This window comes from Perca fluviatilis, chromosome 3, assembly GCF_010015445.1.
Source record: "Perca fluviatilis chromosome 3, GENO_Pfluv_1.0, whole genome shotgun sequence".
Lineage (NCBI taxonomy): Eukaryota > Metazoa > Chordata > Actinopteri > Perciformes > Percidae > Perca > Perca fluviatilis.
Window position 1 is genome coordinate 15,579,350 of NC_053114.1, and position 22,874 is coordinate 15,602,223.

The 22,874-nt window shown below is 39.5% G+C and overlaps 2 protein-coding genes across 17 annotated transcripts in view; both read right to left on the reverse strand.

Moving 5' to 3' along the window:
* Positions 1-690: 690 nt before the first annotated feature.
* LOC120555812 (sorting nexin-1-like) lies at positions 691-12,507 on the reverse strand. Its single transcript, XM_039794905.1, has 15 exons — positions 12,362-12,507; positions 7,787-7,937; positions 6,719-6,858; positions 6,106-6,172; positions 5,831-5,874; positions 5,556-5,697; positions 5,395-5,473; positions 5,120-5,195; positions 4,674-4,787; positions 4,191-4,284; positions 3,819-4,024; positions 3,384-3,527; positions 3,136-3,216; positions 2,131-2,202; positions 691-1,895 (listed from the first exon to the last, which is right to left on the reverse strand). The coding sequence occupies exons 1-15, from the start codon at positions 12,470-12,472 to the stop codon at positions 1,845-1,847; spliced, it is 1,572 nt and encodes a 523-aa protein (XP_039650839.1). The 5' UTR covers positions 12,473-12,507; the 3' UTR covers positions 691-1,844.
* An 8,118-nt stretch (positions 12,508-20,625) lies between these two features.
* Positions 20,626-22,874, reverse strand: part of neo1a (neogenin 1a) — a 187,394-nt gene continuing 185,145 nt past the window's right edge. For 7 of the 16 annotated variants that reach the window (XM_039794922.1, XM_039794906.1, XM_039794912.1 and 4 more), the window contains 2 exons: positions 21,570-21,706; positions 20,626-20,964 (listed from right to left, as the gene is read on the reverse strand). In XM_039794922.1, coding sequence (XP_039650856.1) covers positions 20,812-20,964; positions 21,570-21,706 — 290 coding nt within the window. In that variant the 3' untranslated portion in view covers positions 20,626-20,811. Of the gene's footprint in view, positions 20,965-21,068; positions 21,096-21,569; positions 21,707-22,874 lie in introns of those variants that run through there. The other 9 variants (XM_039794915.1, XM_039794923.1, XM_039794918.1 and 6 more) reach the window with 7 other exon arrangements.

A 22,874-nucleotide genomic window follows, 5' to 3' on the forward strand; every position in this document is an offset into this window, starting at 1 on the left:
TAAAAAAAATGATTTTATCTGTGGTCCCTGCCAAGCTCAAAAAACAATATTTTAACATTGTTTTATCGCCTTCATACATCATGATTTTTTTTCTAATTTTATGAAAATAGCTCATAAAAATGATTTTGAACTCATGTTTCAAAAGTAAATTGCAGAATATGAAGCATTACTTCTGGTGTTGACATTACTTTTCTACAAACACTAACTAATAAGTCAATTTGGATTTCTGTTATCAACGTTTTCTAACGGTCTAAAAGGGAGTTTATGCCAAACAACTAATGTCACAATGCAAAGTCCATTTAGTATCTGTTCTGGAGCTTTCAATCATATCACATGAACCTCATTAGCAGATGTAGTCATGAAATTGTAAATGTTTAAATAAAAAAAATAAAAAATTAGAGCATTTTAAGGACTAGCTGGTTTAAACATTGAGCTCCACAGTTAATTTAATATGAAAAAGGGGCTTGTTAGTGCCCTTGCAGAAAATTCCTAAATACATCTAATAGTCTGAAAGTTTAGGTATAATAATATGTGGCTCTGCAGTGTCACACATTTTGGGAAGGGTTCAGACAGTTCAGGTGTAGTTTTCAACCATCATCAAAGTCATTAACTTAATACCTCATATTTCTGAAAAATACACAAACTGATTGCCATTGCAAGAGGCCCTAAACACATTAAAACCAGGGCCCCAAAGCTTAACCAATCATATTTATTTTGTACATCTTTTTAGTGCTTCCAGGAAAATGTGTGTGCCAATGCAAGGTGGTTACAAAAATAAAGTACATTCTTACGTAAAGATGACATGAAAGAAAAAACACTCTTACAAATGCTGAATAAGAAAATAAGGGACCATATCACTTGAATGTCTGTGTTTTTTTGTCATCGTTAAACTAATTTATCAAAAAATGTGTGGTCACTAATAATATGACAGTAATTTTATGATTCAATTAAAGTACTGTACATGTGTACATACATGTCAATAGTCATTTATAGACAGTAAAAAGTCTCTGCAGCAGTTCCAGATGAGTTTGTGCCTCAATCTCTGATACAAGAAGTACTTAAAACTTAAATTGCAGAAATTGATTAATATAATAAACATGATTCTAGCAAATACATCATTGTAGAAAATACCAACAAAAGCAGTGATTACATTTTCCCAACTTGCACCCACTGTAACTTTAGATTTCTTCTATCATGTTGTAACAACTCTGACAAGCCTGTAACCTTGTCAAATCTGAGTTTGAATAGGATTTCTATGATCTAATATGCATTGTGTGATACATTAACAATGTGCTAATACTCCTGGTAAATGAGCTCAGTCAGCAATAGTGGCATTTTATTAAAAAACAGCTTTTCCAACTGTACAATGCGTTTTAGTGCATCAAAACATTTTCTGACATGCATCCATCAACATAAGCTGTTAAGAGACTGGAATGACTTACATACGTTTATCTTCTAATGTAAACTATAGACAAGGTTACTCTAGGGCAGTACCTCAGTGTTAACACTTTATTAAAGTTTAAGCAAGAAACATCAATATACACCCTTTGACAGAGAGTGGGTTTTCCAAATAGTAAGACCAGATTAATCTCCTGCTTTATACCATCTTTCAGTCAAGAACATAAACAAGGAATTGTGCCAAAAAAAAATTTCGTGTAAATGCGGCAGCTTGTTATATCAAATAACTGTACAAGGTAAGAGAATACACTATGATTAAAAAGACAAAAGAGAAAAAAAATGGATGGAAGTTTCTTGTGTGTTGCAAAATTGTCCTCTCAGTTTGTGGTCAAGAGGTAAAGTGTTCAAAAAAGGCAGTTGGGGTCTTTAAAAAGTCTCCCTCTTCATTAAGCTATTGCCTTTGCCTCAGGCAGGAACGCCTCCCAAAACTTTACAAGCTGGAAAACAATCGGGACGAGAAGAATAAAAAAAGACGGTTAAAGTGTGTTGTGAGTGATCACTCAATAGTTCAATAAATACTAATTGTAACCAATATTTAAAAGTCAGTATCATAATACAAATAATAAAAATTCAATGTTTAGTTAAAGGTACACTTTGGTACCCCCCATGAATGAAGCAAAGCGTACAAAGTGTACGTGATGAATATAATAATTGATATAATTAAATATTTACCCGTTGTTGAGACTGCAGCATGGCCTCCAAATATTTGACTATCTGGCTCCTGAAGTCCTTGGCTTTTTCTTTCTGAATAGACAAAAGTGTTTTCACAATTCAAGCACTTTTATTTATTTATTTTTAGATTTTCTTTTTTTTTGTTGGGGGTGGAGTCACTGTTCCATTATCTTTTATTGTGACTGTTATTACCACTGTTCATCACACCCCCCACTGTCCCCGTCAGACACCGCCTACCAAGAGCCTGGGTCTGTCCAAGGTTTCGTCCTAAAAGGGAGTTTTTCCTCACCACTGTCGCACTAAATGCTTGCTCTTGGGGGAATTACTAGAATTGTTGGGAGTGTGGCCTAGACCAGTGGTTCTCAACCTTTTTTCCTTGGCGCCCCCCCTACTTATGTCTAAGAAAAGCTGACCCCTCCCACCCCCCCCGGAAACCAAAGTTGAGGTAACTCTCGAGATAGAGCCTTACTTTATTTTTTGATACAGAGCAGTTATCAGCACTTTTACGTTTCTCTGCCATGTTTCATTCATAAAATAGTGATGCCGTGGCGGCAGGAAAAACGAGGATGATAGCAGCTAGCAGCTGACCTGATGACAGCAAGGGTCACGCCTCCTAAGTAGCCTGTCTACAATTTTAAGCGAGAACAAAAATATATAATTTTTATACCGACTTTTGTATACATTATATATTCTAGTGTATTATCATAATTTGTTTAACATGTGCAAATCTTTTTTTTTTTTTACCTCAACCTCAAACCAGATAAAGACTTGCGCACCCCCTGTGATCTTTGCCGCCCCCTGAGGGGTCCCCGGACCCCAGGTTGGGAACCACTGGTCTAGACCTCTTGTTATGATTTGATACTACAAATACAATTGAATTGAATTGCTCTGTTGATCAGTGTTGAAGAAAGTCACATTAAATCTACTTTGATCAAAAGTTGTAGTGAGACAATAAAATATTCAAACTTTTTACATTTTGTGCCAATGATAAAAACATAAACATACCTCAAACCTGAGAACCTCCTTGCGTACAGTCATACCAATCCTGTCGAAATCTCTTTCGTGCTGAGTAACCCTCGCCTCCCACTGAGGACAAATGGCGGAAAACACAAAACAATGAATGTCTTGATATTTTACAATCAATCAATCAATCAATCAAATAAACAAATAAAATTAAAAAAATAAGAATGTATGCATTAAAAAACAGTAATTATTCAGTGCTGCAGCAGCTGTGTGGTTACTGTGTCTGTTACCTCAGTGATCTCTTCTTTGGCCTGCTGGAGTTTGTCCGGCTTGTTTGCCCACAGCAGCTTGGCCTCGGCCTCTCTCTTCTTCTGGAGTGTGCTCTGAGCCTCCTGCCATCGTTGCCACGCCCGCACACGCTGGTCAAAACACCCCTGTGGACAGTCAACACTTGAACGGGCCACTTACCAAACAGAGAAAAAGGTAGCACACTTGCATTAGAAGACATCTGTGACATGACAAAAGATTATTAAAGAGTGCCCTTACTGCTGTATTTATGTTGCTCTGACAAAAGTCAGAGCGACATTAATACAGTTGTAATTTTTTTTATTACAATTTCAGTTCTTGTATCAAGAACTACTCACGCTTGACTTTTCCAGGGCTCCCTGCTCTATCTTATCTTTACTTCCTCCTACTGTAAAACCATTTTGCAGCAGTAAACGTACGCGCATAGCACCCAGCAGGCGAATGTAGTCGGCCAGAAGCTCTGCAAAGATGAAGAAGTCACTGGCTGCCTGCTCCTGATGCAGCTGCTCCATCTTGTCCTCCACCTCTGCCAGCTGGGAGAGGGCCCGCGACAAGGCTGTGTTGTCCTCAGAGTTTCCCAACATGGCCATACTTTTGGCAAATACTGCCGTGCTCCCACACAGCTCTGGGTATGGAAACAGAAAAACTTTTTTTTTTTTTCTTCAGTTTGCTTGTTTCACCTTAAAAGACCAGACAGCTGGACTGTTCTCTTCTGTTTCCTAAGTTTAAACAATTTGATCAAAAGAAAGTGTGCAGAAAAAGACAAGTCGAGAAAGGAAGACGTAGCTCACCCTTTCTGTGGTTGACCAGGGAGTCGACCACCGCCTGAAGCTTCCTCAACTGCTGCTCCTCGTTCTCCACCTCCTGGAACTTGTCCTCAAACCACTGAGACACACAGTAAAAAAATATCAACAAAAAACCCACAAACAAACAACCTCATCATGGCTAGAAAGGCCTGTCTTGCTATAATTTCAAGTAAGGCCGTTACAAAAGCACAATGCACTGGGATTAAAAATATAACAACCAATATAATGAAACCATGAATAATTAGGAGTATCAGTTCAACTGAAAAATTTTCTCATTTGCCTGTACTATCCTACTTTTGGATATTAATTGCATCGCCGTTTAAATACTCTGGTGCCTCCACTGACCTATCGGTAGCTCCAACAATGGATTTTTACAATTCTATGGCAAAATTATAAAAATGTATCTCCATATGCAGGCCACTTGCACATCAGTCTCCAAAAAAAACACTTCCTCTGGAGTCCCCTTACGGTGTCAGACTCGTTCATCTTGATGGTCATCTTGTTGACAGCATCTGATGCTTTATTGATCATTTTGAGGAAGCCAGCTCCACTCAGTGCCTGAGTACTCACTGCCCTGGGTAGCTGAAAACACACAAACACACACACACACACACACACACACACACACACACACACACACACACACACACACACACACACACACACACACACACACACACACACACACCGGCTCAAAAGTTATTCTCAAGAATCTTAAGTAATTATCCAGCTTATTGCTACAAGAATTTCTTTTTAGTAAGTAAGTAAAATTTATTTATAAAGCGCTTTTCACAGATAAAATCACAAAGTGCTGTGGAAAAGAATAGGTAAAACAAACAATATAAAAATGTATATACATATGTAAAATTAAAGTGACACTAGTGAAAACTTAAAATACATCTTAAAATACCCACCTCCTCTTTCTCCAAGAACTCACGGACGTCAGGATCTTGTAGTAACGATGGGTGAGACACTACTCTCTGAAGATACCTACAAGAAAACATAGTGGCCGCAAGATAAAGTGAGAAGTTAAGAAGCAGTGGTGCCGAAAAACAAACACAAAACATGCGCACACACACAAAAAAGAAGAAGAGGCATGGATAGAAATATAGTTTAAAAAGGCCCGGTATGAATATCAACTATAATCTCATTAATAACGTCGCTGTATCAAACATGTATGGATCCTTGCCTCTCCAGAGCTGCTCTTCGTCTCTCCACAAACTCTACTGATGACGGGTCGTCCATTCCCACCTTTACTTTAGTCATTCCTGTTGGTCCAAATGACAGTCACAAAAGAGACCAAAAAAAAAAAAAGACAGATAATAAACAAAACACATACTTAAGACCCACCTACGACACTTTTCTCGGGTGGTGGTGGAATGATGCAGCCGTGGAGCGACTGCTTAACTGACAGCTTCTCATAAAGACCCAGGAAGTCACTATAACGCCTCCTCACAGAGAAGGTTTTACTCCTGAACATGGCCAAGGAGGTCTGGAAGTAGAGACAGGGGCACAGAACTTGAAAAAGTAAACACTCAGAAGTAGTAGTGAAGATTTAGACATATTCGCAGTTTTAGAAGCAATGTAAAATATATATATGTATCAACACAAGCTTTACTACAGACCCTGGTGGATACTTTGTAGGCCACATATGCATTCATGCCATCTCCTAGTAGGACAGAAACATTGGAGATACATTAAAGACGAGAATTAATTACTGGAGGTTTCAGACTGAAATGAATGTGTCAGTGCATTTAAAAGGCTAAATTAAAATAAGTTTACTATACAATGTTATAATTAATCAGCTACTTCCCAAATAATAACATTTGAATAAACTAAGAAATTACTGACTGAACAAAAAGTATGCAAAAAAAAAAAATAATAAAAAAAAGAGACTGACCAATTTTCTCAGGGTTGGTGACCGCAACATCCACATCAAAACTATCCTTGGATTCTTCCTCCTCCAACTGTAATTAACGAGAAGAACACAAACTGGTTGTAACAGACCGGTTAGTTGGTGATTACACAGTAGGCATTACAAAAGCATTAGTCTATATCGACAACGTTCCACTTCCAGGATTGTTCAGGGTGCCGCTGGAAATTCTGACGGACGTCCCTCTTTTTAGGCAGGATGTCCCACACCTTCCCCTTTCTTTGTGTTCCATGTTCTTAACTCTGGTGGATTTCTGAGGACTATGGTTAACTGCTCCTCAGATCTCTGCAGGGGAAATCCAGACAGCTAGCTAGACTATCTGTCCGATCTGAGTTTCCTGTTGCACGACTAAAACAACTTTCGAACGTACACATGTTCCACCAAAACAAGTTCCTTCCCGAGGCTATTTTGCAGCGGCACCGTCATTGCGTTCGGGGCATAGCGCCGCCCAAGGCGATTGGTTTAAAGAAATGCCAATAAACCAGAGCAAGTTTTTCTCACATCCTGGAATGTGGTGCGGACGAGCCACAATGACAATGCGAGACTACAAAAGCATGCGTTCTCAGTTACTGCCATTTACCTGCTCCAGAGATGTGGGCTGCATGGCTGCAGGGCTCCGAGTGAAGGAGGAGGCGGGACGAGGGCCAGAGGAGGTGGAGGGCTCCTTCCGGGCAGAGCTGCCAGGTGCGTCTGTGCTCAGCTCAACGTGTGCCTCTTCATCTAAAAAGAACAGAAATTACTAAAGTGTACCTCAGACAGGATCACACAATATCATCACACCCGATTCGTCCAGTGCACTGCTGCTTTGGAAATTATTACTTTACTGTACAAAAGCTGCAGTTTACACTATGTGACAAATGCATTTTGACAACATCACCAACTTTTTAATAAATGGTGTGTATAAGACTTTTTTCAATTCACTAACTACAAACAGATGAATCCATGCACAATGAAATTCCACAAAAATGTATTTCAACCTCTTTTATTATAACTATTTAGTTTTTTTGTTGACTAAACAACAATAATGGCTTCATCGATGATCAGAAGTCTGTGGTTGCAGCCCCACTTCGAGCCCAAACTGAGATGACGTCATCTGTTAAGCGTTTAGTACACCTTGTGATGAATAAACTGAGCTTGATGTGTAAAATCTGAGAAATGCCCCTCTAAGATCTGCATAAAAATAGTGTAGCGTGTCTTAGGCTTGTTTTATGGTTCTGCAGAGGCTCCATGCAGGACTTTCGCTGTAGTCTACGTAAGTGGCCTGATGTCTCCCCTGTGTTTTCTGACCAAGGTTGGAAATCTGTAGCAGGAAAAGTGAACCCTCTCCAATTTCATGTTGTTTATGTAGAAGGAAAACCAGGAAATGAGTCGGGGGAAATGCAACGCTACCAAGCCACGGCCCGAGCGACGTGTGTTGCTGCGACGTGTAGTTACATTTTTCGAGAGGTGCGCATCAGGCTACGGCGTAGACGCAGAGGGGTCCGCGGGGGTACGCTGTCGATTCTACGCACAATAATAAAAAGGCCTTTAGGCTTAAAATAAACTATTTCGCAAGACTAAATTCTTTTTAGGAGCCGGAAGCAAAGACGACCGTAAAAGTGAGCGGGATAAAATGGACATAAATTGTTGGTAGAAAATGTCTCCTAACCAGCAAACAGGTCGTTGTCATCATCAGAGTGAACTCCGTTGGATTTGACAGTTGTGCTGCTGGCCTCCTCCTCCTCACTGAACAGATCTGGAGGTTCTTCGTTGACATTGTCCGGCTGAGAAACTCCTCGACTCACAGCCATAGGGTTACTCTGACGACCAGAAAGGAACGACATGTTGTAAATGAACCACAGAAACACAACAAATACATGTAAGTGAAATGTAACGTACGTAGTATATTTAATTGTGATGGCATTTCTCACTACTAGAATTTTTACAAAACCATCCTTCAAACCGATCATTAATCAAGCAGATTAATCCATTATTTTCATTATGGATTAATCTGCTAATCATTTTTAGAAAGTAGTGAGAAATGTCGTCTAACCCAGAACCCCAAGAGACATCTTGACAATGTTTTGGCCAACCCAGTCCAACAAAATTCGAAATGATACTAAATAAATAAAAAATAATTAAAAGGAAAAGCAGAAAATCCTCACATTTGTGAGTTGGAACCATGACATTTTTTTTAATTTATTTTTATGATAAATGATAAATCTACTGAAATCAAATCGGCTTATCGATTAATCAACTAATTGTTTCAGCTGTACTGTTGGGTAGAAGAAAACTTTTTATATAATCTTATGTTTTTCTAATGCAAAAATCTTAATTTTTAAAGTACTAAAGCTGTCAAATAATTGTAGAGAGGACTGTACTTAAAGCAACACTAGAGAACTTTTCCCGTTTCGTTCCCCCTACAGGTTGGAAGCGGAATTGTCCATTACATTACACTGTCCAGTTCAGATCCGCTACCCGATCTGGCAAACTTTCTTAATGTAATGTAATGGACAATTCTGCTTCCAAGCTGTAGGGGGACCGAAGCGGGAAAAGTTCTCTAGTGTAGCTTTAATGCTGCGTTCCAGACACAGTTTTTAGCCCGTAAGTTACGACTTCAAGTCACGACTAACGACTTGGTAGCGTTCCACGCAATGTCACCTCAAACCCTTCTAGCTAGCGTTATCTAGCGGCTACCTAACGTTGATGTTAGCTATCTATGTTACTTTGCGTTGCCTATTTATGTTAATTTATTTCTACTTATCACTGTTAATAAACGGCGTCTGTACAGCATCAACGGGGGGGGTGTCACCATTGTTGTTTATGTGTGTGTGACGTCAAAAACTGGAACTGGGAGTACCACGATCTGGTACGAGTTACGGTTTGAATGCCGTTCCAGGGCACTTTCACGGGTAGAAGGTTCTGAAAACACGAGTTACGGGTTGCCTGGAACGCAGCATAAGTACTTAAGGACTTGAGTAGGGTTGGGCATCGTTTGGATTTTAACGATTCTGATTCCAATTCCGATTCTTCCTTTTGATTCCGGTTCTTATCGATTCTCTATTCTGATTCTTTGAGGGGTGGAGTTGAAATGTGTCACATGCTTATTTCACAAATAAGAGGAAAGTTTTATTTTGATTCAATGGTGGGTTGCAGTTTTCCCGGGCTTTTCAACGTAAAATAAAGCCACACTAGAACGCCGCTTACTGTGCTCGAAGGCTGCAACACAACAAGCGCATGAAAGCTAAGGAACCCAAAACTTAAGCATGTTAAATTTGGAACCTATGATCAGATTTGAAACCAAATCCTCCAAACGATTCCAATAAAGAAACGATTCTGATGGAATCGTAATTTTTGAAACGATTCCAAGTAGGAATCGGTTCTCGATGCCCAACACTTCACTTGAGTAATATAATCTAATGATATAACGTTACTAGAACAGCAGTCACATGGGCCATTTTTTCTGCACTGAGTGCACTTTTGACCTTTTACTTTTAATACTTAAAGTACTAGGGCTTTCAGTTTAACGCGTTATTAACAGCGTTAACGGAAACCCATTTTAACGCCGACAATTTTTTTATCGATGCGAGGCGTGGCCATAGTGGGATTCGTAATTTCACAGACCGGAAAAAAAACAGACATACGCCGCGGCCGCACACACTTGTTTGGGCTTGCGAGCCGTGTAGCTAGTAGGCTCGTCACGGCGATTAGCTTCAGAGCGAGTAGTGACTCTACAGTCATAGTGAGAGAAACAAAGTGTCTCCTCTGTTCTTTCTGACCACGGTGGGAAACCTGTAGCAGGAAAAGTTAACCCTCTCTTTGATTTCATGTTGGTTATGGAGAAGGAGAACCAGGAAATGAGTCGGGGGAAACCATTGACGTATATAAAAGGGGGAAACTATAGTCGCTATGACGACCAGCCACGCTCGCCTCAGGCGTGAGGCAGTACTATCTGCAGTGGAAAATGGAGGTAACAGTGTTACATTATGTGACAGATTATTAGTTCCAAGTGAGAATGTTAGTGTGAAATTGAACACTACGTATATGCCAATGTTGTTTTCAGTAAAAAAAACATTTGCACAAAGCAAGCCGATCCACTTTTCCATGTTGATAAGAGCATTAAAATGAAAAAATATAAATGGGAAAAAAAGAAATCAAGGGACATTTAGAATAGATAAAAATGTGTGATTAATTGCGATTAATCGTGAGTTAACTATGACATTAATGAGATTAATCGCGATTAAATATTTTAATCGTTTGACAGCACTATAAAGTACATTTTGCTGATTTGATACTTTTGTACTTTTACTTAAAAGGTCCAGTGTGAATTTCTCCCATCTAGGGCTGAGATCATATATCGCAATCAACTCTCTCGCACCACGCAGTTCAAAGTATGTATTACAGCTACGGTAGCCTTCACGCTTCAAAAAGACGGTCTATTGCTCTTTTCAATGTCCTTTTTTTTTTCTGGACGAAGAAGAAGACTCCTGTTCCTGATATTTGGATTTTGAATACGTGTGGTCCTCCATGTTTCCGGGGCCGGGAAGCTACGACACCCATTAGCAGCATTAGCAGCACCTGTGAGTTTACCATGTGACAGAGAAAAAGCCAAAGGCGGCGCAGCATGTCCTGTATATGTCCCTTACTGGCTAACGTATTTCAAGATGGCACATGAATATGGAGCAAGGGGGTAAACCTTATATATATATAAAAATGGGGTAAGCCGAGCCTCCGCAAAGCGTACGTAAAGCGTACGTCCTATGGCGCCATTTTGATGCTAACAAGCCATCACCTCCCGTTAGCATTCCATTGACTCCCATTCATTTTGGCGCCACTTTGACAGCGAATAACTTTACATCTGAAGCGATTAAAGACTCTATTTGTCAATTGTTTATTTCTAAAGAAACACGACAATGTATAAAAGGCTTCATTACCTTGTACCTCACGTTATGGCTAGTAGATGTTTTTGTAAAAATAAGCTAACGATTGTGTCATAACCACGCAGAAATTACCGTATAGTACAGGAGAAGCTCAAAGGCAGTTTCGACTTACATTAGCTATTTAAGTTTAATTACTAATGTTAACTAGCATTTTAGTTTGCAATAATTAGCCTGTGCCTATGTTATCTCCATACATATACCTACGCTCTCCGTCTCTGCAAGATTCGGAATGATTGAGATTTCTCTTGGCACAGCTACCAGAACACTCCCAACTTTCAGACAGGTTGCTCACGTCACATCTACGTCTTCGAGCTCAGTTGGAGGCTGCGCCATGGCTTCGCAGTAAGGCTCAGCCATCACCGGAAAAGTGCTTCTAATATCCTTCACTGGACTCCATCCAGAGCAATGGGATCTGTAGGTCCAGTTTATATATGTCATTGATATGAAGCGTCTACCCCAGTCCATGCGAATGCAAATGTAAAATTTCAAGCCAAAAGGAATACTTGGAATTGATGGTGGTGGTAAATATTCATGAAAAAGGACAAGTTTGTGAACGGGGCAACACAGATTTTGAGAATGAACTAAACACGTTACACACTGGACCTTTAACATTTTCAGTGCAGGATTTGTACTTGTACAATTAGTATTCCGAGTACTTCTTCCAGCATCGGTAAATACACAAACAGAAGGGGTGGGTGGGAGGGGGGGGTCATTTGAGCCAGACATTAGAAATAAAATTAAATTCCTGATAAAAAAAATATATACGAGCCATTGAACCGGCCAAATTTATTTTCCTAGGATGGCGAAGGGATGATCCGCCCTGCTCTCTCTCTGATTGGCTAAAACTTGTCGTCTGCTCTAGTTGGGTTGGTTAGTTTTAGGCAAGAGGAATGAGATTGGTCAGGGTTCGGGTAAGAATGCCAGGCTAAGCCAATCAGAGGCAGAGTAGGGCAGGACATATCTTCGCCATCATGGGGGGAAAAAATACACGCGAACCGGAAATCGAAAAAGGAGCATCTTTAACCACCAGAGTAAAAAAAAAGAAAAAAAAAAAAGGCCAAAACTTACTAGTTACGAATAAAACCTGCTCAATTCCTGCTCGAATTAACTTCGACTAACTTTATGAACGAATTTCGTTGCTTTTTATTCAAAACCTGACCTAATTTCTCGCCTCCCTGTCAGTGGCTCCAGGTTATTTGGGCTGCAGGTCAGATCAGATAAAGAGGCTGGCTCCCTGTCTCGCTTACTGAATGCACAAACACGTTATAATTCATAAGAATGAGCTGTAAACATATTTCACTGACGAATATGTCCTCTCCCTCGTCGCTGTCTCCATCTGCCATGTCAGACGGTCCGACTCCCGGCTCCTCCGTGGCGGGGAAAGGAGGAGGAATCCGATCTGAGCTGGCCGCCATATTCCGTGTTGTGAGAGGGAGTGACGTAGGCGGAAGTTGCAGGAGCGAGGAAAACGGCTGCAGCGACACCTTCTGGCCGCCGAGCAACACGACAGAGTACAGACAGTATTTACTTTTTTAGAACAATATTTTTTACTTATTAATAATTAAAAATAATAATAAAATAAAGGACCCAGAACCTTATCCCTATTAGTGCGAAGAAGGCTAGTACGTAGACCTCCAGTATAAACACTACCGGTCAAAAGTTTGGGGTCGCTTATAAATTTCCATTCCACTCCACATCATTGCAAAAGGGTTCTCGACTGTTGTAGAAAGAAGTGGCTGAAGAAAACGCTTGAAATTCCAAGCTTTAGCTTCTAAACGTCATCATACCCAAATTAAAAGTGGTACGGCTCCCATATTTTACAGATATATGACTTGGATGGAAATAAAAAACTTCCATTCTAGTCTCTGTAACTCTGTGTCAGTAAGGCCTAGAATCACCCTGACACTTGTAACAAAAATTGTGTCAGGCACACCCCAGAGTGTCAAAGTATATGGGAGCTGTACCACTTTTAATTTGGGTATAACGTTTAGACCAAAAAGCATGGGATTTCAAGCATTTCTTCAGCCACTTCTTCCTACAACAGTCGAGAACCCTTTTGCAATTATGTAAGCAAATAATGTAATCTGAAAACTGCTGCCCTGATTAAAAAAACAATGCAACTGATCTCAGCTGGTATTCTGTCTGGAATGGAATGGAAATTTCTAAGTGACCCCAAACTTTTGACCGGTAGTGAGTGAGTGAGTATGTATGTATGTATGTATGTATGTATGTATGTATGTATGTATGAGTATGTATGAGTATGTATGTGTGTGTGTATATATATATATATATATATATATATATTAGGGAATTATTCACAGAAATTATGAATGGAAAATTGTATTAACTTTCTTTTTGGTGTTGCCTTAGGGCAGTGTGCAGCATGAAGCAGTTTAGTTTTTCTTCACATTATTCCATGTGAGCAGTGGTGGAAAGTAACAAAGTACATTTACTCACATACTATACTTACAATTTTGAGGTACTTGTGCTTGAGTATTTCCATTTTATGCAACATTATACTTATACGCTACTACTTTTTACTCCACTACATTCTTCAGTAACTTAACTAGTAGAGTAACTTCAGATTTTCAATACAAGATATACATCTATAAATAACGTATGCAACATTAAAGTGATGAACATAATGCAAACCACTAATATAATATATATTATTCTGAAAAGGGCCATTCTGCATTATGAGTACTTTAATTATATTTGGTACTTTAAGTATATTTTGTTGCCAATTCTTTTGTACAAAAAGTAAGTAAGTAGTTTGAATGCAGGACTTTTACTTTTAACATAGTATTTCTACTCTGTAGCTTTTATTTCCAGCATGTCATATCTAATTTATTATTATTATTATTGCCGTTTATATCTTGTATAATTATTTTTTTTATTAACACTAAATGCCAAAGCAAATAATGTAAACCGGTCGAGGCATTGTACTGTATATACTATACTGTAGTTCATAATTAGATTTTATTGAAATGCGTTTCTCTAACTATTGTTTACTCTCCCTCTATACTTTTCTTTCCTCTGCTCTAACTTTTTTGTATCTTTATGTCGGTTTTCTGTGCCGCTGTAACATATATTTACCCACCTGGAGATTAACAAAGTGTTCTCCTTTTTCATAAAAATCTCTGTAAAGTTTGGATCGTAATTTCTTTTTTAAGGCAAGGTTATGCAGGTCTGCCTGAGCCTGTGTTCATATGAAAACCTTTTGATGCATTACTGTTAGTTGCATTAAGTTTTTAAAATTTATTTTTGTAACCTTTATTTATCCAAGTAAGTTGATTGAGAAAAATGTCTCATTTGCAACAACGGCCTGTCACATTCCCAGTTCCACGTTCATACCTGGAAGCTGCCCGGTACAACCACAGTCTGATCTGCTGGCCACTGAGCAGCTCCACTGGAGCGGTTAGGGGTTAAGAGCCTTGCTCAAGGGCACCGCAGTAGTGGTAATGAGGAAGGGACAAGTGCTGCTCTTTCACTTTCCCCACCCAGATTTTTATTCTGCCAGTCTGGGGATTTGAGCCAGCGACCTCTCAAGTTCACTTCTCTAACCTCTAGGCCACCACAATGTGATAAACACATTTCCAGATCAAAGGGAGCTATTTTGTTAGGTGTCTAGGCTGTGGAGACTGCTGTTCTCCGGATTAACTGCTCTTAAAAAACAGGAAATACATTTAAATTGAGGAATACACTGTGCTTTATAACCGAGATTACAGTATATCTATTACCTTTCATTAATTGACCTTACCTTCATACCTTCACGTCAGTTTCTCCGCAACTTACCTGATATTTACTTTATTGATACCTTTCCCAGTGTAGTGAAGTGAAGCCATCTCATAAGCATAAACTTTTCTATTTCACATAATACAACAAGATGCCAAATGTATCAGAGCAGCGAGAGAACACTTTTGTGCCGGCGTGTAGAAACAGACTCGTGTTTACTGTCAGTTGATCTTTACAGCATTTCCAGAAATCTTTGTGTACTTAAACTCCATTGTCCATGTCAGCGTTTTAAAATGTCACGGTTTATTCAAACGTGTTGCAGATTAATTTAACATCACGCCACATTTTCCACTTGGAATGGGAAATTAAAACCAACTCTAGGCCAAATGCTGAGTGAGTCAGTTGCTTCAGCAACTCGAGCAGAAAGCCAGTTTTTGATGATAATAAGAAAACCAAAGCTAGGAAATCTGATTAAACAGTTACTGGTTGACCAAACCTCACCTTCATGCTGCAGTGTAATATGAAGAGGTTAGTCAGTCAAAAAAAAAAAAAAAACATAACATAAGAAGTGAGGTGAGAGTATTTCAGTTGTAAACTACATTATAAAATGGGCTTTTAAGAATGTGTGACTGTACAAACTATGACTCATAAACTGAATACAGTCTTCATCTGAAATACGACGTCTGTGTACAAAAGAGGCTTTCATTCTTTAACTATGGGAGGCTGAAAAATCGCTAAAATGACAGCTGTCCTTTTGTTTGGTTTTCTCATTCAGGGCAATTTAAACCAAACCCAAAGAAATCACCATAATAACGATTATCTTCATTATTGAATAATTGTGTGACATTTTCTCAAATCAATGAATTGATTGTTTAATCCATAAAACTTCAGAAAATAGTTAACATTTTGAATATTTAAATTGCTTATTTTGTCTGAGCAACACCCAAAGATATTCAGTATATGCACTGTAGATTTTGGATTATGTATTACTGATAACAACCTATTTCTGTCCACTTCAGCAGTGGTGGAAGAAGTACACAGATCTTTCTTTCCTAGCAATACCACAGTGTAGAAATACTCCGTTACAAGTAAAAGTCCTACATTCAAAATCATACTTATGTAAAAGTACCTATTAACATCAAAATATATTTTAAGTAAAGTAAAAGTACTCCTTATGCAGAATAGCCCTTTTTAGAATCATATCTATTAAATCCCTTGATTATAATTATTGATGCATTAATGGGTTCATCATTTCAATTTGAAAGCTGGTAAAGGCGGAGCTACTTTCAACTACTGCTGGGTACCTTAAAGGGATAGTTTATTTTTTTTAAAGTCAATTCTTTGGGCATTTTTAGGCCTTTATTGACAGGACAGTTGAAGAAATTAAAAGGGTGGAGAGAGAGGGAATGACACGCTGCAAAGGGCCGCAGGTCGGAGTCGGACCCTGGCCCGCTGCGTCGGGGAGTAAACCTCTATATATGGGCGCCCGCTCTACCAACTGAGCTATCTGGGCGCCCTTAAAGGGATAGTTTGAATATTTTTTATATATTAGATTTTATTGGCATATTGAATATTCAGGCAGGATTACCGACACAGAAGCTAAGCAACGTACTGCTGTGGATGGGGGCAGCATTTTTTTAAACCTACATTTGGAATATTTTCACCACTTTACCTTGCCGTCAGACAGCCCTTTCCTTTGGCACATTTTCTCAACTGTAGAACATCTGTATTCTTACGCAGAAGCGCAGCTGTGCGGGCAACTGTAGAACACCGCCGATAAGCTGTTTGGGTTCGACTTTCAACGGTTTACGAAAGAAACATCAAATAGGCTACAAGAAAATTGAAATGCTGCCCCCGTCCACAGAAGTACATTGCTTAGCTTCTGTGTCGGTACTGCTGCCTGATCTCCAAACTGGGGGCGTGCCGACCGCCATCTACTGTAGCTAATACACTGACTATGGATATGGACCTCATACAACCCTACTTCAATATATCCAAACTAACCCTTTAATCCATAATAACACATCAAAGTGTAAAAAACATTACGTGTTATGCTATTTTGTATTACAATCTGAATCCGAAAAGTAACTAGTAACTAAAGTAATCAAGTGTAGTAAAGAGTATCACTTTACTTGAAGGTATCTGCATAAGAGTGTCATGACATTGTCATGAACAAATGACACTGTCATGACACATGAAGCCTAAATGTGCAGATCCACCTGGCCGTGCGACATTTCTGACGCACTCCACTTTATTCCATTGACATATATAAACTGGACCAACAGATCCCGTTGCTCTGGATGGAGACGAGTCAAGTCTGTTAGAAGCACTTTTCCGGTGATGGCTGAGCGTTATAGCACAGCCTCCGACTGAGAGAGACGACGTAGATGTGACGTGTGAAAGTTGGAAGTCTTCTTGTAGCTGTGCCAAGAGAATTCTCAATCATTCCGAATCTTGCAGAGACGGAGAGCGTAGGTATATGTAAGGAGAGAACATTGGCACAGGCTAATTATTGATCACTAAAATGCTAGTTAAAAGTCCCATGGCATGAAAATTTCACTTTATGAGGTTTTTTAACATTAATATGCGTTCCCCCAGCCTGCCTATGGTCCCCCAGTGGCTAGAAATGGTGATAGGTGTAAACCGAGCCCTGGGTATCCTGCTCTGCCTTTGAGAAAATGAAAGCTCAGATGGGCCGATCTGGAATCTGCTCCTTATGAGGTCATAAGGAGGAAGGTTACCTCCCCTTTCTCTGCTTTGCCCGCCCAGAGAATTTGGCCCACCAATGAGAAAGAGACATCATGGCTTTCAAACGAGCAAAGTGGCAGTTGGTCAAGGCCACAGCCCCACCCTCCGCCTTGCCCCCCCTCTCTCCTCCTCAATAGCTACAGACACAGAAATGGCACATACTAAGGAAAGCTCATTGTAGGACTGGCTCTAGTGGCTGTAATTCTGCACCAAGGCTGAATTTCAGGAAAGAGACTTCAGATACAGTATTAGGGCTATATAGGCCTATATAAAAGCATCCAAAGAGCACCATGTCATGGGACCTTTAACAATAGTAATTAATTAATTAATTAATTTCTCTACTGTGCGACAGAAAGTCGCGTGGTTATGACACAATCGTTAGCCTATTTTTACAAAAACGTCTTTTACGGAGCCATAACGTGAGGTACAAGGTAATGGAGCCTTCTTTACATTGTCGTGTTTCTTTAGAAATAAATAACGGACAAATAGAGTCTTTAAACGCTTCAGATGTAAAGTTATTCGCTGTCAAAGTGATGTCAAAATGAATGGCAGTCAATGGGTCAAGTCTAACGGGAGGTGATGGCTTGTTAGCATCAAAATGGCGCCATAGGAGGTACTTGTTCCGAGGAGAAGCTTACCCCCTTGCTTTATTCCTACGGGTGACATCAAGCGACTTTAACGTGCCCGCAAAGCATCCCGGGAAGGCGGCACTGCATTTGAAAAAATGCTGGGCGTCAAAAAGCTGGCCAATGCCCATCTTTATGCAAATTAATTCGTTGAAAACGACTATCCAACAGAAGTAGAGCACAGGGGAGACAGGGGGAAGTCTCTCGCGGGTCCTCGGCTCGCCGCCTCTCAAAATCTGACGAAAATCTTTCAAACTGACCTTTGTCGATTGTGAAATGAAGACAGTCAGCAACTGTATGGCCCGTTTCTCGCTGATCACGTTTGATAAAAAAAAAAGAAAAAAAAAGACGAGCAGAAACATTTACTTTGTTAGTATTCATAATAGTTTGTATACACAATGTATAGGAGCACCAATAAAAAAAACATCTTTTTTTTTCCAAACATTTTTTCAACATTTTTTAAAAAGCCACAGATTTTTTTTCTACAGAAAGCAAAGAAAGCTCTGTACATGAACAAGCAACAACAGAATTCCTCATCACGAGCTGCGAATTAAACAACTCAGCTGCTCAAATTCATATCATCTCTGAAGCAAAAAAAAAAAAAAAAGAAAAACATAAAAAAACAAGAAAAAACAAGACCAGCTGCCTGCTGCTTACCTAGGACACTACGTTACACAAACAGCTTTTGATATTTAAAACACAAGATATGTAAGAAATGTACTTTTCAAAAGTTGTGAAAAAGTGCAATACAGGTTCAACTGTTTACAACTCAATAGATTTTTCCCAAATGAAGTCCGGTCCTTTTTCTCCTCCCCTTTGTTTTCAATCATGTTTTCCCCAAAACTTGTTCCTTGTTTGTATCCATAGTTTAAAATCTCTTACAGTTATATTGACATTCATGACGATGTACATTAATGAGAAACATGGTATTCACAAAAGTAGAGCAAATTACTGACAAATTTCTTTGGGTAAGAGGGTAATGAAAAACTAGTTTCTTAGATGAACTTGTTTTTTTTTTCTTCCTTTTTACATCGGATTTGTGTAATGAACAAGCTTCTTCTTCTTTTTTTTTTTTTTTTTTCTTTTCTTCATACAAAAACTACCATGTAAAAAAAATCTGGGAGTCCCATTCAAAAGGCCAACATCTTTGCGTCTTTGTAAAGGAACCAGGGCATTTGATGAAGTACAGCTGGGAAGAAAAACAGCAAACGCACGCCGCTGTGGGAGAGAGCACACGTGGTTCAGCAGTACGGACGTCTGAAACCAAATATTGGTTTTTGGATACGACACACACATTCGACCGAACTTCTCGTATAAAAGATAACTCGTCTTTTGCAGGTGATTGATTGATTGGTTGGTTGGTTGGTTGGTTGGTTGATTGACTGGGTGCCATGTGAGGTTTTCTTCTTTTTTTTTCCTTTTTTTTTTTTTAGGAGGGGTGGGGTCAGCGCCCTGAGTCCTAGGTACCCCTGACCTGTAAGGAGACACTGTCAAGTCCCACCGAACTACACAGAAACTGCCATGGCAGCTCATGACAGCACAACTCCCGAGCGACATCCGCGAAAAGAGCTGAGGCGCCTCGACTGTCCAACATACAAACATGTTGGTAAGGCTTTTAAAACGGAGCTCCCACAACAAAGAAAAGACTGAAAAAGAAGATGTTTTAATGTACAAAGGGGGGCAACACAATGCCAAAGAACAACGTACTGTAAAACACATCAGACTTCTCTCCCCCTTTTGATACGAAAACAAAAACTGAGCTTCAGGACTAACTTGTAATCCCACTTTCATCTCAAATAAAAATAATGAAACGATGGGAAACATCAAAAGAATGAGGCAGTTTAAAAAAAAAAAAAGCACATCATATGTACATGTTTATAAGGATATGTGTGTAGAAAAATAATACAATAACATAGAAAATAATAAAAAGTAATGGAACAATATATGACACATGGGGGTAAAAACTAAAAATAATTACCACGTTTATGAATAATGTTGGCTTGTAAAGGGGCTGATATCCAATGTTCACTTCACTGAAACGGCCCAATAGATATACAAAATGCACAAAGAAAACACTAATCAAACGAACACTGTGTGTAGACTGGGCTGCGTGAGCACCAACATCAAAACCAGCATATTTTTGGACTTTCTCCTTTTGACTTGACACTGAATCAACCGTTGTCTCATCTCGAGCGAACATTCACCACAACAAAAAAACCTACCGTACGGATTTCTTTCTTTTTTTTGCTGAGGAAAAAAACAAAATAATTCACAATCTTCCGGTTGAAAGCGACCAATGTTTTAAAGTTCATCGTCTCTGAGAATGATTCTTCATTAAAAGATGAAGCGCGTCACTTTTTCTTCCTTCTCATGGCAATCTCCTTCCTGAGACTGAGCAAGCCGAAAAAAAGTTCCTAAGTTCCAGTCTGGAGTTTGTTTTGTTTTTCTCTGCAGGGTGGGGGTGGGGTGGGGGGGGGGATGTGAGAGTTTTCTTGGGCACAAGAAGCCATTTTGTGTCCACCAGCCTTTTGGCTCCCAAGGTTCATGTTTGGGTTGTGTTTGTTTGACTTTTGAGAGTGTGTGACTTTCTGTGTGTACGTGTGCGAGAAAGTGTGTGTGTGTGTGTGTAGGCGTGTGTGGCATGCTCATGGCGCTGTGGTGATGGCGTTCAGGTCCTTCATGAGGCCCTCGAGGTGGGCCATCTCCTCGGTCAGCTCGTCGGGCTCGTAGCTCTGAGGGAGAGGAACAGGGTTACTGCGAGGGGCGGGGGAGGGGCAGGGGGCGAGGGAAGCAAGCACCTGGAGGGAGGGAGGAAGGAAGGAGAAGAGAGGAAAGGAGAGGAGGAGAGGGTCAGTCTTTCACAGAGGATAGGGGGAGTCGTATGGGTGGGGTGAGGCGAGCTGGGGGCGGGGGAGATGGGTCAATGGTACTGAAGCGCGTCATAATCAAAAAAAAAAGAAAAAAAAAAAGAAAAGAGGCCGCAGACGAAAGCACAACATCCAATGTCAACAGCCAATCAAGGACGGGAGATTAAATGGTAAAAATAAAATCATTCCAGTTATGGGTTGTGTTAAGATCAGATGTTAGAAGTTAAATAAATTGATCAAAAGATAGCCAAAAAAAAAAAAAAAAAAAAAAGAAAATGGTGAGATTGAAGTTGGAAAGAATAAAAAGAGAGAAAGAACAAACAGAAAATGTTGTTAAAACCAATGTCCCGTGGAAAGTAACTGTATAATCCAGTGCTCAAAAGGAAACATGGATTTTTGAAGGAATGTGTGATTGATAATAGTTTTAAAAAAAAAGACAAGAATATGAAATATTTCCCACCATTAGACCTGGCAAAAAAAATATAAAAAAACAGACTGCAGTGCTACAAGCAGCCAGTGTGGGGCGCTATACTCACGCTGTCTACATCTTCCAGCATCTTGCTGGTCTCCGGCACATCGGGGGCGTTGGGCACAGTGACGACCATCGGTGTTCGAGTCCTTCCTAGTGTTCCAATACAGGCTGTTTTAACGACATGGGGGTGAGTAGGAGGTCCTGAATGTGACGAATGCACGCAAATACACGACAGTCAGCGAAGGCAACAAACGACACAGTGAGATGAAAACCTGCTGAATCCGTAAACCAGTGAGTCACTTTCTTAGAAGTGGACTACATGTCAAATTGCCCTGCAATGTGAGGAGCTTGGACTTTGTCTCGAAAAGATTTTTCAAAAAACAGGTTTGACTCGTTCCCAGAATAAATCTGAACTAAATCCCACTAAAACTCCAAAAACCAACAAGTGTTGTATGTGTATTCAAACTCTGATACAGCGTGGTCTTCTCTCTGTGCTATAGAGCTCTTTTGATGTCCAAACAAAAAAAATAAAAAATATACACTTAATGAGCCACACTGTTACACTGGGTGACATGTTCCTTCATTACCATGAAAACCACACACTGTATTTAGTTTGGACTCAATCCCACATACACCGTCCTGCTGCAGGAAATAACTCCACCAAAGCTACAGCTAAAAAATGGTAACGATGAAATGCACTTTGACGCCTTTGTTTTTGCTTTTTCCAGCGTTTTAAATAGTTAAATATTTCTATTTCTATTTCCCATATTTTCGGATATATAACAAAAATTGAAAACGGGTCAATGTGACCCAAAGTCAACACAAGGGTTAAGTAACTTTTGCTCAAACGTGTGACTTTTAAAAACGTATATCTTAAGCACCGTTGGTTTTGGTATTTTGATGTAATAAGTGGACAATATGAGTATGATCTTTACATAACGTTAACATTTGTAATCATAATTCTTTTAAAGGAGACAGGTTTTATTGGCAGAGAAAACTTTACATAAAAATATCTGAACCAATGGGCGATTGCAAATTACCTGAAGCAAGTTTAAAATCCTTCATCGATGTTATGCAGGTAAAAATATGAGAACATATTCATAATCTAATGCAAACTGTTGATTCTCTGTTGGTTTTAATACAGACAATCTGTACCTAAGGAATTATTATCACATAATTTGTGTGTGTGTGTAAGAGCCGGGCGATATGGAGAAAATCAAATATCACAATATTGTAAAACTAATACCTTGATGACGATGTTGTAGGGTTGACAAATGGTGCTTTAACAAAATATCCTCACAATTAGATTTAAGATAAATAGTCATCATCAATAATGTGGACATAATGAATAAGTGGGTAAAGGCAAATA